Below are 14505 nucleotides of genomic sequence, written 5' to 3' on the forward strand. Positions count from 1 at the left end.
GTGGCCGCGTCGTCCTGGCTAAGGAAGACGTATTAGCTGGAAGCCGTGCTTCCCACATAGGGGGTGAGGCCCAAAGGGGTATAACCAGCTTTGGGGCAGGACCTTACGCCCTGCAAAAGACACCTGGACCCGCTCTGGTCCTGTGCCCACTGCCACAATCACTGCCTGATCCAGGAGGCACCACTGGGCATCATTAACGTTAAAATACTGGAGCCTGGCAGGAACTAACGTGTGACCCCTAGGATAAGACCAGCAGGCTGGGAATGTCACTTTTATTTGGATTTGATTCATGGGGTGGGTCTCCCAGAATATTGGGGTGGTTTCCACAGATGGTGGGGCCCAACCAGCTGGGCTCCTGGCCCAGGGCCTCATTCCGGCCTTTGGTGGGCAGAGCAGGTTCTTCCAAAGCACAGCCTCTACCCAGCCTTCCATGAGAGTCCTCATCTCCACGGGAGCTGAGCGCAGATTACGAAGTAGACAGAGTAAGGCACCCGTCCTACAGGGAGGTAGGCCCAAGGAGTCATAAGGGACCTTCTGGAGGTGGCGTCTGCTGAAGCTTCTGGCTGGGTGGCAGCAGCTGTGGCTCCAGCGGGGGTGAGGGCTCCACCTGGCCACTGACCATCCAGAAGTAATTTGGGTGCACCTGGCCCTGCACGGCCTCGCTAACCATCAGCTCCCCGTCCACGGCAAACATCCCCTTCCCATCCCTGGGCTCCAGGCGGAAGGCAACCACGGGCACATACACCAAGTAGGGACAGTCACACTCCATGTGCCTGCCCTTCTCCATGGCCAGGAAGAGGCGCAGCAGCATGGCCCGGGACACGCCTGCCCGCACATAGAACAGGTGCATGGCGCCGGCCGCGCTGTGGCCCATGGGGGCGGCGAACATCTCGCTGCCCAGGTGAGAGTGCAGCAGCGCCAGCACCAGCACGAAGTCCTGCTCCGGCACCACAGTCCAGTGAGCAGGCACAGGCTCCTCCAGGGGCACGAGGTGGGTGTCCACAGGGCCCTGCTGGTCCTGCCGGTCCAGAGCAGGGGAGGTGGGCACCTTGGAGACCACCCGTTCTACAGGGAGGTAGGCCAGGCGGCCCCGGTAGACCCTCAGGGTTGCCAGGCGCAGGATGGTGCCCACAGTGAAGCGCATCTCCCCCAGGCGCCGAAACTTCTCGCTTTCGATATCCACATCAGCAATGAAGCCCCAGGCCAGGCTGAGCACGGAGAACACTCGCGGCCCCGATACCATCTGCAGTGACAGCAGGTTCATGGGAGCCAGCCGCCTCCGGCACAGCAGCAGCGTGCAGTTGTTCAGGAGGTCTTCGTTAGTCACCTGCTCGTAGCTGCAGGGGGACAGGTCCTCATGCACCCTCCCCTTCCTCATCCTCGAGAGAGAATGGGGCCAGGCAAGGCCACACTGGGTCCCCAGGGAGACGGAGCAGGTGGGGGCAGCCAGGAGAGGGCCCCAGAACTGAAGGTGGAAGCTCCAGAAAAGGGGGAATGAGAATTTCTAAGAAAACCAGGCAGTGGGGTGGCACTGAAGGGAAACTGAGGCCCACTCTGGCCCTGGGTTCTCACCCTGCATAATGGTTCAAAGACGCTGCCAGTGCATTGCCAGAACCAGCTGGGAGGCTGCACAGGGGCTTCCGGATGGCAGTCTCCCAGTCAGGCCGCTCCATGAGCCCGTTCACCACCTGTTGGACCACGATGGCCTCAGCCTGGGCACACCCTGCAACCACCACCCCCGCCCAGCTCTCCTGGTGCAGGCCTCACTTCATGCATCAGCCCGTCTCCAGACATGACCACCAGCGCATCCCAGCGTGCCAGCTCCTCTGTCCGTGCCAGCTCCCGGGCGTGGTTCCGCCGTTCTACAAGGGGCGGAACAAGGTGGCGATGGAGAAGGGTCCCCAGCAGCGGTTACTCCTTGTACCCGCTCCCTCGAGATGGCACTCACCAGTGAGCATGAGCCTGTAGGAGACATCAGCCTGGGCCAGCAGGGGCTGCACGTGGCTCCGGAAGAGCTGCAGGGCCTTGCCCTTGCCGCCACGTGGGTTGAGCAGCACCAGCACGCGGCAAGGTCGCGGGAGCAGGTTCCGGGGGCCACCGGCTGCAAAAACAAACCTGAAAAGGCCGCATCCTCAACCGGCCACTAGGGGGCGCAGGGTAACTTGGATGGAAGCTGGAGCCTGAAATACCCGGGTAATTGATGCAGGAGAGCCTGCCAGAGGCAGCAGCCTTCCGTAGGGAGCTCCAGCGGGGCGCAGGGCACCCCTGGCATCCCTTGTCCTGGATTCAGGCCCAGCCAATATCGGCCTCATCGGGGGCGCGTTTCTCTCCAGGGTCCCCAGCCCCTCTCTTTTGTCCGATGACTCTGGCCATCCTTCCTAGCCAGGGAGAGACGGGATGCCCCTATACCCTTTCCCCTCCGGGCCCCCACAAACCTGGATCCATAACTTTGACCCGAGGCTCCCGCTGCCTAGGGCTCCCCAGTGTTGTTGGGGCGCTGCTCTCTGCTGTGGCCCCTGCCTTCAGCTCCTTATCGGCGCTGCCCAGGCGGGCGTCGCGGTGCAGGCTGTGGGGCTCGCCCTCCCCGCCCGGAGCCCGGGCTGTGGGGGCACCCGCATCATTCCCTCCGGCTGCCGGATCTGAGGAAGAGGAGACAGCGCTGGCGGAGTCCGGAGCGCCTCCCCGAGGTGAGGGGCGCCCAGCCAGATCCTCGGACCATGCGCGGGGAGCAGCGTGCTCCGGCATCGCTGGAAGCTCGAGGCTGGGGACTTAGTTTTTGGAGAGGTCCAGCAGGCCAAGGCCCGGGGACACCAAGGACGCTCTCGTCCGAGAACTGAGCTGCCACCAGCAGTGCAAAGGGTCTCTTCCTGGGACCTCGGGTTCCGGCCAGACAGATGAGTCACACCCCCGTGGCTCTCCGTCGGACCAGCCCCTCACCCCCGCCCCGCAGGGGCCGCCTCGGGGAGGGGAGTCCGGTAAAAATCCCAGAACTTGGGCGGACACCGTGGGGCACGAACTTTGGGGTGAGCCATCTCAGTCCGATCGCCGGGTCCCCTACCCCAGCTCCAGAACGGCCCTACCCCAGCTCCAGAACGGCCGGGACAGCCGCGCGCACCTTTAATGGCCCGGCTCTGCCCAGACGCGCACCGGGATCGTGGGAGTAGCGCCGGGATCGCGCGAGGACTGAGCCCAAGCCCGGCCGCCAGCTGCTGCCTCCCTCAGCCTAGGACTGAGTGGGTGCGGAGGCCACGCTGTACATGGCCCCGTTCTCCCGGCCGCCCAGGAGCCACGAGCCGAGCGAGGGCAGGGCGGCCGGCCGGCCCTACCCAGTCTGTCCGGTTTGCTGGGGTGGCGCCACCTCGGTTCCCTAGAGTGGCCCAGAGCGGAAAGCAGCTGGTCCCGGGCTCCGCCTCGCATCGGAGGCACAACTGTGGCGCCGGACAAACGCCGACTCCACGGCTTTGCTGCCTCGGGGCTCAAACTTTTCGCTCAACTCGGCCGCCCCTCGCCGCGGTGCACGCAGCGCGCTGAGCTTCCGCGCCCGGCCTGGCCACGCCCCGCGCTCCGCGCGCTCAAAGGGGTGGAACCGGCGCCCGGCGCGGCGGGGACCCGCCCAGGCCCGGCTCACCAAGTTGCCTCTCTGGCACGGTCCGTGCCCGGGGCTTGGCCATGAGCAGCCCTGTTGGGCCCGGGGGTGTGACTACGCGCCCCTGCCACTCGGAGTAGGTGACCGGCGGAAAGGTGGCGCCGCGGCCCAGCCAGGGGAGCTCGAAGGTAGTCCGCGAGGCCCAGAGCCCCGGCCCGGCCACGAGCGGCGCGCCGCGAGCGCAGCGTTTCGGGCGCGTGAAGGTGAACGCGCAGCGCGGGCCCCGCGTGAATTCGCCTCGGTGCCCAAAGTCACAGCGGCCCGGACGAGGTACCGGGCGCCCGCGGCTCGGCGCTCGGGGCAGACTCTGGGCTGCCTCCGGAGGCTGCGACCTCCCGCCCGGGGGTCTTCCCCCTGCACATGCCCAGCTCCAGCCCACCCGGAATTCGAGGCCCGCACAGCCGCGCGTGCTGGGCGTCTCTCCTGCCGCCCCGGTTCTCCCCCAGAGGGTTATTTTTAGCTTCTCGACGCCGCAGCAACCACGGAGCCCGCAGCAGCCAAGCGCATCGTCCCGGGAGCGCGGGCGACCGGCCGAGGGCTGCGGTCGAGGGGAGCGGGTTTGTCCAGAACCGCCCACGTTGGATCCGTTCTCCCAGAGGCCACCATCGAGGCCGATCGGGGCCAAAGAAGCTGCTCCTGCAGCAGGCGAGCAGGCCCACCGCCCCTCACCAACGCGAGAGGAGCCTGGTGGTGTGAACTGACCGAGGGGTCCGGGTCGGGATCGGAGAGCCCAGCTTCGGGGGCGTGTCCCCGCCCCCCACACTGGCTCAGCCAGAAGATGCAAGAGCGCCCGGGAGTTTTCGAAGGAGGCAAACGGGGACGTACGTGTTAGTGTGTGTGATATATAATCACGGGCGCACGTGTCCAGGACCACCTCGAGTTAAATCCCGGGGGGTTGTATGCGGAGACCCGCAGGGAGAAGTTGACCTGACCAGGTAGGGCCAGAGTTAGAGTAAAAACAAACCCCTGTAGGGGGCTGAGGTGTCCAGGCCCAGACTCCACCGAGTTCACGCACCCACACCTGCCCCCACCCATTCCCCACACACCTCTCCTCATCGCCCCTTAAAGTCGGGAAGAGGCAGGTCTGGTCCGCGCCGGTGCCTGCACGCCGGGGGGGGGGGGGGCCGCCTCTCGCAGCGCCGGGGGGCGGGGCCCGAGGGTCCCCAGGCGGGGGCAGCGCGGGCTGGGGTGCGCGGTCCCGAGGCCGGCGGCTCCGCGCGCGTCGCGGCGGTGAGTGTTTCCGCCCCGAGGGCCCCCTGGCGTCGCCGGCTGGGTCCTGAGTGTCCCGAGCGCATTCCGGGAAGGTGACTCAGCGACCGGTTCACGGACCGCGAAACTAAGAATGAGGGGAGGGACCTGGGGCGTCATTAGCCGCTGGCAGCGCCTGGGCGCGTGTCCGCCCAGGTCTGCTCCAGAATGTCCCAGCCCCCCACCCCCGGAATCGGTGCGGGGAGGGGAGGGCAGCGCTGCAGCCGCAGTGCCGCGGTCACGCGACGCCGGGAGGAAGGGGCTCCGCGCGGGAGCCAGGGGCCGGATCCCGCCCTCCTCTCTCCTCTCCCGGCTCCTGCCCCCAGCAGGGGTCCGCGCCGGGGCTTTGGGCGGCTGGAGGTCGCGGGACGCGGGATAGTGCCCCCTGAGCTTCAACCTTGGAGGGAGGTGGCTGCGGAGCCGGCCAGGGCATCCTCCCCTTTCGTCCCCCTGGCTGGGGAGAGCACTTCCATCGGGCTTCGAAAGCCGCCGCTTTAAACCTTGGAGTCTGATGGGAAACTGAGGCACCGCAAAGGGAAGACACTGCCTGGGTCTGCAGTGAGAAAGCCCGCCTGCCTCAGGGTCCCTCTGCTCCTCCCCGACCGCAGACTGGAGCCCTGGGAGTCGTGGGCCGGTGGGGGTGGGGGTGGGGTTGACCGGCAACCGGTCGGGGGAGGGGAGGCCGGGCGCCTGCCGGGTTCTTTATCAGCTGGGGGCCTAGTGGGAGGGAGGTGAAGGGCAAAGCCCTCTGGCCCGGGTTCTGATCCACACAATGGCTCCTCTGTCCTCCCTGCTGCCTCTCCCCTGCCCCCCTCACCTCTGGTCTCAGCTCTGCCCCCCTCCTTCTTGTCATTCACCTTCCCCTCCCAGGCTGCCTCTCTCCAGCCCTCCTCTAAAGAACTGTCTCATCTCTGGAAACTCACCCATGGCATCCCTGGCCCAGGAGGCAGGATTGGGCAAGAGCCCTTTCCCCTTTTGACAGTCGGGGGAACCGAAACCCTGAGAGCGAAGGCCTTGTCCAGGCTGCCAAACCAGTTACCAGCAGAGCTGAGCATGGAACCCGGGCGGCCTGACCCCCAGCCTGAGTGGCCGAGCCTGCTCCAGGTTTCTTGCTGCTGTTTGAGTATCCGTTGGCCTGGTGGGTCACTTTCCACAGAGCTGCTTCAGGAACCCAGCTGCTCAGTCTCTGGGAGAAAGAGGAAGCATCTCCAAAGCCTCCCAGGCTTCATCCCATCTCCCGGGTCCTGATTAAGCAGCTGTGCCCAGCCAGGCCCACCATGGGCCTGGTATCAGGTTTGATCTGACCTGATTGCCAACCCAGAGCTTGGCTCGCAGGTAATACCAGTCTCACGGGTGAAAGAAACTGCTTTTCCACCCCCCCCACCCCCGCCATTCCTGCTTGTGGGCAGTCTCCCCAGGGACACACGCCTGAGACTTTTTTATTCTTCTTGTTAAAGAAAACGGGCCTTCCCTGGGCCTGGCCCCAGCTCTCTGGAAACTTGGAGCCTCAACTTGCTTGTACTAGGAAAGGACTCCTGCCCGCTCCCTTCCCTGAAGCTGCCATCCTGGGAGGGTGCAGGAGGGCTGAGTCGCAGGGTCTCAAGGCTTCTGGTGACCTCAAGTCCTTTCTGCCTGCGAGGCTGCAAGGGCAGGGGAAGGGACGTGTCCAGCTCTTTTAAGACTTGTGTTCTTGGTCCTGGCCGGTTTGGCTCAGCGGTTAGAGCGTCGGCCTGCGGTCCAGAGAGACCCGGGTTTGGTTCCAGCTAAGGGCACGTACCTCAGTTGCAGTTTGTCCCCGGCCCTGGTTGGGTCGTGTGGGTGGCAGCCACTCGATGTGTCCCTTTCACGTTGATGTTTCTCTCTGTCTCTTCCTCTCTCTCCCTCCCACTCTATCTGAACAAACAATGGAAAAATGTCCTCCGGGGAGAATTAAAAAAAAAAAAAAAAGACTGTGCTCTTGGACAGCTCCACACGTGGCTTACCCTTCTGCGAGTTTCCTTCCGGTGGCTGTTCCCGGCTGGGGACGGTGGGGTACCCCGCATGTAGGGGTCCAGGAGAGCAGACACTCAGGATTCTTCGCTGCTTGCAGAGGTGCAGCTCCTCTGGGCGTGCGGTGGTGTGAGCTTAGCTCTGCTCTTTGTTCAAGTGCGTATCCAGGCTGAAGCTGGGGACCTAGTCTTCTCTGCCTGTGGGCTCTGTCTCCCACATGCCCTCATCACCTCACCTGCAGGCAGCTGACCCGGCTCCCCTTCAGGGTGATGAGCCCGAGTGCCACCCCATGTCACCCATTCCAGCCTGGAGGCACTTGCACTCGTATCCTGGGGTCATCATCACCAAGTACCACTAACTGGGTGCCTTGCAGGGTGTTTACTGTCTCTCAGTCTGGAGGCCAGAGTCTGAAATCGAGGTGTCGGTTCTTTCCGAGGCTGTGAGGAGAATCTGCCCCCCGCCTCTCCCCCAGCTTCTGGTGCTTGCTGGCGATCTCGGGGGTTCCTTGGCTTGTAGCTGCATCACCCCGATCTCTGCCTTCATCTTCAGGAGGCCTTCTCCGGAAAGGTCTGGCTGAGATGTGTTCTTTCAGTGCCTGCATTAGCTTCCGTGGGCAAGTTCTTTTTCTGATGTAAATTACTCTGGGAGGGAGAGCCAGTAAGTTATTAGGACTCTAGTGTTAATTCATGTATCACATTTTAATAAAAAAATATAACCATACTAGGTGCCTTTAGAGGGGGAAGTAGTGCGCACTGACTTGGTGTCAGAGGAAAGGGGAGCCTGGAAGCTGCATCGCCCCCCAGCATTGTCCCTGCGATCTGTGGGGGCAGCTGTGGACGTCACGCTGGCCCAGGCTTCCCGCTGCTCCCCTCCTCCTTTTTCAGATCTCACCTCGGAACAAGGCTGAGCCAGATTGGGCTTCTGAGCTGATAGGTTTGTCCCCTGGTCCTTGGAAGAACACATCTGGTTTTCGTGTTGGTGTATTAGGCTCCTACTAGGTTCCTGTTTGTTATCTTACAGTTCTGAAGGGCAAGTTTAAAGTGGATTGGCGCCCTGGCCGGTTTGGCTCAGTGGTTGGAGTGTCGTCCTGTGGACCAGAGAGTTCCAGGTTCGGTTCCCGCTAGGGGCACGTGCCAAAAAAAAGTGGATTGGGCCCTGGCCAGTTTGGCTCAGCGGTTAGAGCGTCGGCCTGCGGTCCGGAGAGACCCGGGTTCGGTTCCCGCTAAGGGCACGTACTTCGGTTGCAGTTTGTCCCCGGCCCTGGTTGGTCGTGCGGGTGGCAGCCACTCGATGTGTCCCTTCACGTCGATGTTTCTGTCTGTCTCTCCCTTCCTCTCTCTTCCTCCCACTCTATCTGTACAAAAAATGGAAAAATATCCTCGGGTGAGGATAAAAAAAAAAAAGTGGATTGGCAGAGTTGCGTTCCCCCATTCTAGATTCTGGAGGCCACCTGGGCTCAGGACCCTTTCCTCGCCTCCAACGCCAGCAGCGTAGCGCCTTCAAATCTCTGTCTGACTTTTGCTTCTGTTCTCACATCTTCTCTGGTCCTGCCTCCCTCCTGTAAGACCCCCGTGACGATTGTGGACCCACCCAGAGAACCCAGAATTACCTCCCCATCTCGAGAGCCTTAACTTAATCATAGCTGCAGAGTTCTTTTTGCCATATAAAGTGACATATTCATAGGATCGGGGATGATGACATGGACATCTCTGTGGGGACCTTATTCTACCAGCCACAGATGGGTAGGGAGATCGTCCTGGACTCTGGCCTACTTGGCACCAGAACCTTCTTTCTAACATTCCCCACCTCCCAAGTGAACACAAACCAGGAACTTGCTGTCCCCCTAATAAGCATTTGTCGGGGGGGCCTGAAAACACCCCTGCATGGATTCTGTAGACTTTGTAGTGTTTGGCTCACCCCACGAGGTCCTTACAAAGGAAACTGGTTTCCATTTTTAAAAATGACCCAAGAGAAACTGACATCTTTGCTAAAGTAATTACAGGATTGCAAAACACCGCCTTTTCACCTGGGGAAAGGGAAGGGTGGGAAGCCGACCAGCCCGTCCATTCTCGGCTTGGCAGGACTTCCCACTTGGCTTTGCAGGAAGCGTTGACCACAGGGCACGGCCTCCCTGGGGACCAAACTGAAGCGTGTGGCCCTTTCAGATCCTGTCAAGTGACCTCACAGACCAGCTGCTTCTAATCCCCTGTGGTGAGACTGGACCAGGCCTGCCACGTGGAGCCCTGTGGCAGGGACATTTCACAGGCTCCCTGGTCCCCAAACCCAACCCACATCCTAGGGAGAGACAGTGGGGAGACAGAGTCCCCTTCTGTACCTTGTACTCACATGCTCATTTATGCCGGTTCTGAACCCCAGGCAGCTGGTAAAGTCCTCAGTCAAGGAAAGAGGCCCGAGCCAGAGGTCTAACCTCCTTGGGCAATTCCCAGAAGGAAACCGGACTCGGGCAGGGACCTGGCACCTTAGCAGCTCGGGAGCTGGGAGGCCCAGCAGCTTTTGTCTTTCCGCACCCCCGCATTCCTCGAGGGGATGGGTGTGTACACTGTCTTCCAGGGGCTTTTTGTTTGGGAATGTTTTCTATTTTCCCGTCTCTCTCAGGCTGTGTCCTTGGGTTGTTCCCAAAGCAAACAGACAGTGGGCTGGACACAGCGGCCAGCTAATGATCTGGGGCTGTTTGCTCCCACCAGGGTGGACGCCCCTCTGTGCCCAGGGGAGGTGAAGTCCCTCCTCACCCCACCGGGGAAGGCACACTGCCTGTGGGAACACCGCTCAGGCGCCCTGCTGGCCCCTGCTGGTCACCCGGAGATGGGTCCCTCTCCTCTTACCCAAACCGTGCAGCCTCTCAGGGTTCCAACATAGAAGCCAGTCTGGGGGTGGGGGACGGAAGAGGAGCACCCTACTTCGCCAAGCACCAAGAAGCCACGGAGCCTGGAGCCGGGCTTGCCTACCCCTGATGCTGGTTACCCACATCCCGAAAATAGACACTGCCTCCCGGGGGGGCTGGCGTGCTGAAGGTCAAACCCTTTGATCCTTTCCAGACACCACCCTGGGAATTTAAGTAATGATTATACAGAATGGCTGGACAGCTGGGACCGAGGAAAGGCTGAAGGCAAGGGACACCGTCACCTAATGCCACACACGTGCCCCTGCGCCTCTGCGAAGCAAAGGAGTGATGCTGTGTTATCTGACAGGAGGGCCATGTCCCAAAGCAGAGCCCTTTGTCCTCATGGCTCACTGCCCTGGAGTCCGGACCGAGGCGACAGACAGGCTAGCTTCTCGAGACTGACACGAGATGTCACTTCTCCTTCAAGGCACCGTCCGATGGTCCCAGCAGCCTTCTCCGAAACTCACTGTTTCAACACGGAATGGGTCACCAAGTGATGACCTGTCAAAGCTTACAGACTAATTTGCTAGGGAAATTATGTTTTGAAAACCAAACAATGGACAGGGCCTGGAGAATGCTCCTGAGTAGGGAGGGGTTGGCCGGAGAGCATTCTTCTTCTCGTCTCTCTCCTCGGACTGCCATCCACACGCTTCTGCACACAGAAGAAATGCTCGTGGGCTGACCTCTCTGGGAGATGCTGAGCCCAGGGCCCTGGGGAGGGAGCTGCGCCTGGGCTCCAAGTGGCAGGTGTCGTGCAGAGAGCCCAAGAGGACAGGGTCCCAGCTCCGCCTCCTCCTGGCCCCGGGTAGCAGGCTGGTGAGTCCCTGGAGTGAAGAACAGACGGCTTCTCGACGGGTCAAGGCCTGGAAAAACCCATAGCATTGGCGATGGGCATTTGCAAACCAACACAAAGATCCTACCATTTTCGACTGAGTTCCAGTTGCCAAATGACGAGTACCTGCGACTTCTTGGTTCTCAGACGGAGACCTGTGAGTAGTTAGAGAGGAAGACACTCAGCAACCGCAAGATAGGATCGGGGTGGGATCAGACGCGCCGCCTTCCTCTCGGCAGGCTTGTGTGGCCCCGAAGGGGAGAGGCGTGCTGAGTTCTCAGGTGTGGATCTGTTACCCCAATTTGCAGTCTTTAGCGGTGCTGTATGGGGGTCACGCTGGCTGGGAGAAGGCTGAGTGGCAGCTGGGGGCCAGAGCAGACCCCAGAACGCCAAGGGCCATGTGAGGTCTCAGGCACTTCTGGGATGCTGGGGACCGAGTGGAACCACAGGAGCCTAATTCTAACTCTGACGTCTTGTGAGTAACTCAACAGAGACTAGCAGGTCAGCCATGAAAAACTGCTCCCGATACATGTGGAAAGCGGAGCTGGGATTACCCACCAGCCCCTGAGAAAACATCTTTTAAAAGCTCAGAGACTCAAGGGTCCTCCAAAAGTTAAACATGGAATTACCACATGGCTCAGGAATTCCAGTCCTAGAAATATACCCCAGAGAAATGAAAGTATGTGTCCACGCAAAAACTCCTGTGTTCGTAGCAGCTCTGTCCACAATAGCCACGAGGTGGAAACAGCCCAGATGTCCACCAACAGATGAATGGACAAACAAAACGTGGCAACTTCTTATCATGGAATCGTCCCAGGGCATAAATGGGAACAGAATGCTACGGTGTGGATGAACCTCAAGAATATTATGTGAAAGATGCCAGATGCAGAAAGGCCACGTGTTGTACTTCAGCGTTTATTGAAGGGTCTAGAATAGGCAAGTCCATGAGACAGGGAGCAGGTCGGTGGTGGCCGGGGCCGGGGAGAGGGGCAGGTATGGGTTTATTCTGGGGGACGCCGGTGCTCCGGAACTAGGGAGCGGGGCTGTGCAGCATCGCGAATGCACTGAATGTCGCCGAATTGTTCCTTTTATGTTTGGGGCATTTTACCTCAATTTTTTTTTTTTAATGTGGGACTCAAAGGAATCAGCAGTGCCCCGCTCCGGATCATCGTTTGTGATGCCCAGCGTGTTCATTTCGAAGGCTGCAGTTGAAATTCTGATTGGCGTGGAGATAAAGAAAAAAAAATGGCTCGTGGCCCTCGCTAAAGGGGACAGACTTGATTCAGAACCATCTCCAGCCGGGTGGGGATCCCGGCAGCAGACAGGACACAGATAGGTCTTGGCTTCGAATACAGGAAAAAGTGGGAGTTGATGGCCAAGGAGCAGGGTAGGGGCCATGGAAGGGAAGTTACTAAGCACGTTAGGGGTCAGGGCGGACTCTGGCTACGCTGACCTAGCAGACCTTGCTGAAGGCTGGCCTGGGCGATCAGATAACACCCGGGGAAGGTGGCGGATGAAGAAGCTGAGCAGATCAGACATGGAGGTGATCGGACCTAGAGGAGGGGATTCTGGCTCAACTGACCGGATTCTTGATGGAACCGGACTCGACAAGCAAGGACACAAGCCCCGGCTTTGAGGTTTAGTAGAAAAGAGTTCAGTGGAGTCTGATTAGATGGAGGAGGTGTCTTTGTCGCTGGGAAAGCGTGACGGCCCCACCTGCTTCTCCAGGCGCTCTCTCCTCGGCCCTCGCTGTTTGGAGTCCAGTACTAGGCTCGGGCGACTTCCCGACGCACCTTCCTTTCCTGGCAGGGCCCGGGGTGCAGTCGGCACTCTGGTGGCATGATTTGCAGGGACTGCACTTGGTCTGAAAGTAGTGTCACTTGTGGAGGCCCTCGGTGCCAATCCTTGGTTGTCACTGTTTCTGTACTTTTCTATATTTTCCTCCATAGTTGTATAATATGGGTTTTTGCTTCTTTATAATTTTTCTTTATTGACTTGAGAGAGAGAGAGAGAGAGAGAAACATCGGTGAGAGAGAATATCCATTGGCCGCCTCCTGCATGCCCCCCACTGGGGATCGGGCCCACACCCTGAGCATGTGTCCTGAATGGGAATCGAACCGGCGACCTCTTGGTGCAGGGGTCGACGCTCAACCACTGAGCCACACTGGCCAGTCAACGTGGGTTTGTTTGTTTGTTTTTGTTTAAAAAAATTTTTTTTTTCCTTTATTGATTTTATATAGAGAGAGAAACATCAGTGAGAGAGAACATTGACTGGCTGCCTCCTGCATGCCCCCCACTGGGGATCGGGCCCACAGCCTGGGCATGTGTCCTGACCGGGAATCGAACTGGTGACTTCTGGGTGCATGGGTCGACGTTCAGCCGCTGAGCCACACCAGCCGGATGCAATATGGGTTTTTAATTGAAGTATAAATACATACAGAAAAGCACACAGGTCATATGCTATGAATTTATGAACAACACACCTATATTTTAGAAATGACATTCTAGAAACACCTTGTGCCCCCTTCCAGCCACTGCCCCCCACCCCACCAAGAATAACCACTCATGCAGTGTATTTTTATTTTTGGTAAAAACACACACACAAAAAAAAACTTAACATGCAATCAAAGTAATAATATGTGAGAGATGGACATTTTAAAATCCAGCCTTTTTTATCTGGGAAGCCTCTTCCCAATGGCTCAGGCACAGTAAGTGCTAAGAAGGGTCTAAGTGGGCCTGTTACAGCAAGACCTGAGTCAGGACAAAGTGAGCAAAGCCCCCAGGAACGTACCGGCCACGGCACGCTCGGGACAGTGAACCGAGGAGGGGCAGGGAAGAAGCCCCAGGAAGCCAGAGAAAAGGGGCCTTGGGGACAGGTTCAGGGGGTGAGCCCAGGACAAGCTTCTGCAGCCCACTGCTCCCCTGGTTGCAAGTTGCATGGGGACCCTTAGAGTTTAGGAGGTGCAGGCCTGTGGGGACGGAGAGAGGGAAGGATTGGCAGGGGCTTGCCCCTGGGGGAGGGCATGAGCTGGGTCCCTCATCCTGAGGGTTTTTATTTCTCTCTTGCAGGCGGGAATCTTAGGGGAGGTTTCAGGGGAGCGTCTCAATTGACTATCAGCTCTCCAGGGGTGCTCCTTCAGGGTTGTGGTCTGTGGTGACTGGTCAGCACCAGGGCAGCTGACCCTGAGGCAGCCACTCGGTCACTTTGTTTTGCTGCTTTTCCGGGCCTGGAGCTGAAATACAACTGAGGCCTAGATGTTTATCTCCAGGGGGGAAAGGTCAGGGGGTCCATGACCAGCCACATGCTAGGGGAAGAAAGGTCACCCTGGGGGCAGGTCCTTGTCTTCCCAGTTTGGCCCCTTACAAGGCCCTGGTGACCTTCTGTACCTGGCCCATCATCCTTGCTCTGCTCACGTCTTTGTGTCCTGGGATGTTCCTACAGGGAAGCAGCTCTCAGAGGAGGCCACAGGCCACAGCCACAGGATGGGCTGCTCACCAGCTCATTTAGCACAGTGACTCCCAAGCCAGGAAGCGTATGACGAGCCCCTGGGGATCACCGATGCGGGCCCCGCCCTCCGAGACGGAGATGGAGCTGGTCTGGTGTGTGGCCTGGGCGTCACACATGCCCAGCGATTTTAATGTGTAGACAAATTTGGGCATCTGAAGCCCATTTTCCAAGCAGATGGGCACACTCGGAGGACTTGGGGTTCTGTACGTGCCACAGAAAACTTGTTCTTGAAGGGCATCGTGAATTGTTTGGTGCCCGTGGTCAGTTCTGTCTGGAAATGAGTCAGGCACAGTGCAGAAATGACGCATGCTATCCCGGCTTTCCCACATCCTCCCAGACACCAGTGTGGGGGTGTGGGAGGGAATGGTGACAGAGATAGT

The 14505-nt window shown here is 59.5% G+C and overlaps 1 protein-coding gene across 3 annotated transcripts; it reads right to left on the minus strand.

Moving 5' to 3' along the window:
• Positions 1–222: 222 nt before the first annotated feature.
• Positions 223–4760, minus strand: SPHK1 (sphingosine kinase 1). 3 transcript variants are annotated; one of them, XM_036269180.1, is made up of 6 exons: positions 4693–4760; positions 2436–2639; positions 1949–2101; positions 1768–1862; positions 1573–1688; positions 223–1337 (listed from the first exon to the last, which is right to left on the minus strand). In XM_036269180.1, exons 1-6 carry the CDS (start codon positions 4700–4702, stop codon positions 521–523), a joined length of 1395 nt encoding a protein of 464 aa, XP_036125073.1. In that variant the 5' UTR covers positions 4703–4760; the 3' UTR covers positions 223–520. The 3 variants fall into 3 exon arrangements, with proteins under 3 accessions (XP_036125073.1, XP_036125072.1, XP_036125074.1); XM_036269179.1 differs by lacking the exon at positions 4693–4760 and adding an exon at positions 3327–3494; XM_036269181.1 differs by lacking the exon at positions 4693–4760 and adding an exon at positions 3116–3207.
• Between the last annotated feature and the right edge of the window lie 9745 nt (positions 4761–14505).

The sequence above is a fragment of the Molossus molossus genome, unplaced genomic scaffold, assembly GCF_014108415.1.
Source record: "Molossus molossus isolate mMolMol1 unplaced genomic scaffold, mMolMol1.p scaffold_m16_p_19, whole genome shotgun sequence".
Classification (NCBI taxonomy): Eukaryota; Metazoa; Chordata; class Mammalia; order Chiroptera; family Molossidae; genus Molossus; species Molossus molossus.

Excerpts from the sequence above, each read along its gene's own strand:
- SPHK1 (XM_036269179.1), bottom strand. The coding sequence starts at position 3,417 with ATGCGAGGCGGAGCCCGGGACCAGCTGCTTTCCGCTCTGGGCCACTCT. Across the intron at positions 2,640-3,326 it reads CAGCAAACCGGACAGACTGG|ATCCGGCAGCCGGAGGGAAT; the intron begins GTAGGGCCGGCC and ends CCTCTTCCTCAG. Across the intron at positions 2,102-2,435 it reads GGTCAAAGTTATGGATCCAG|CCGGTGGCCCCCGGAACCTG; the intron begins GTTTGTGGGGGC and ends TTGTTTTTGCAG.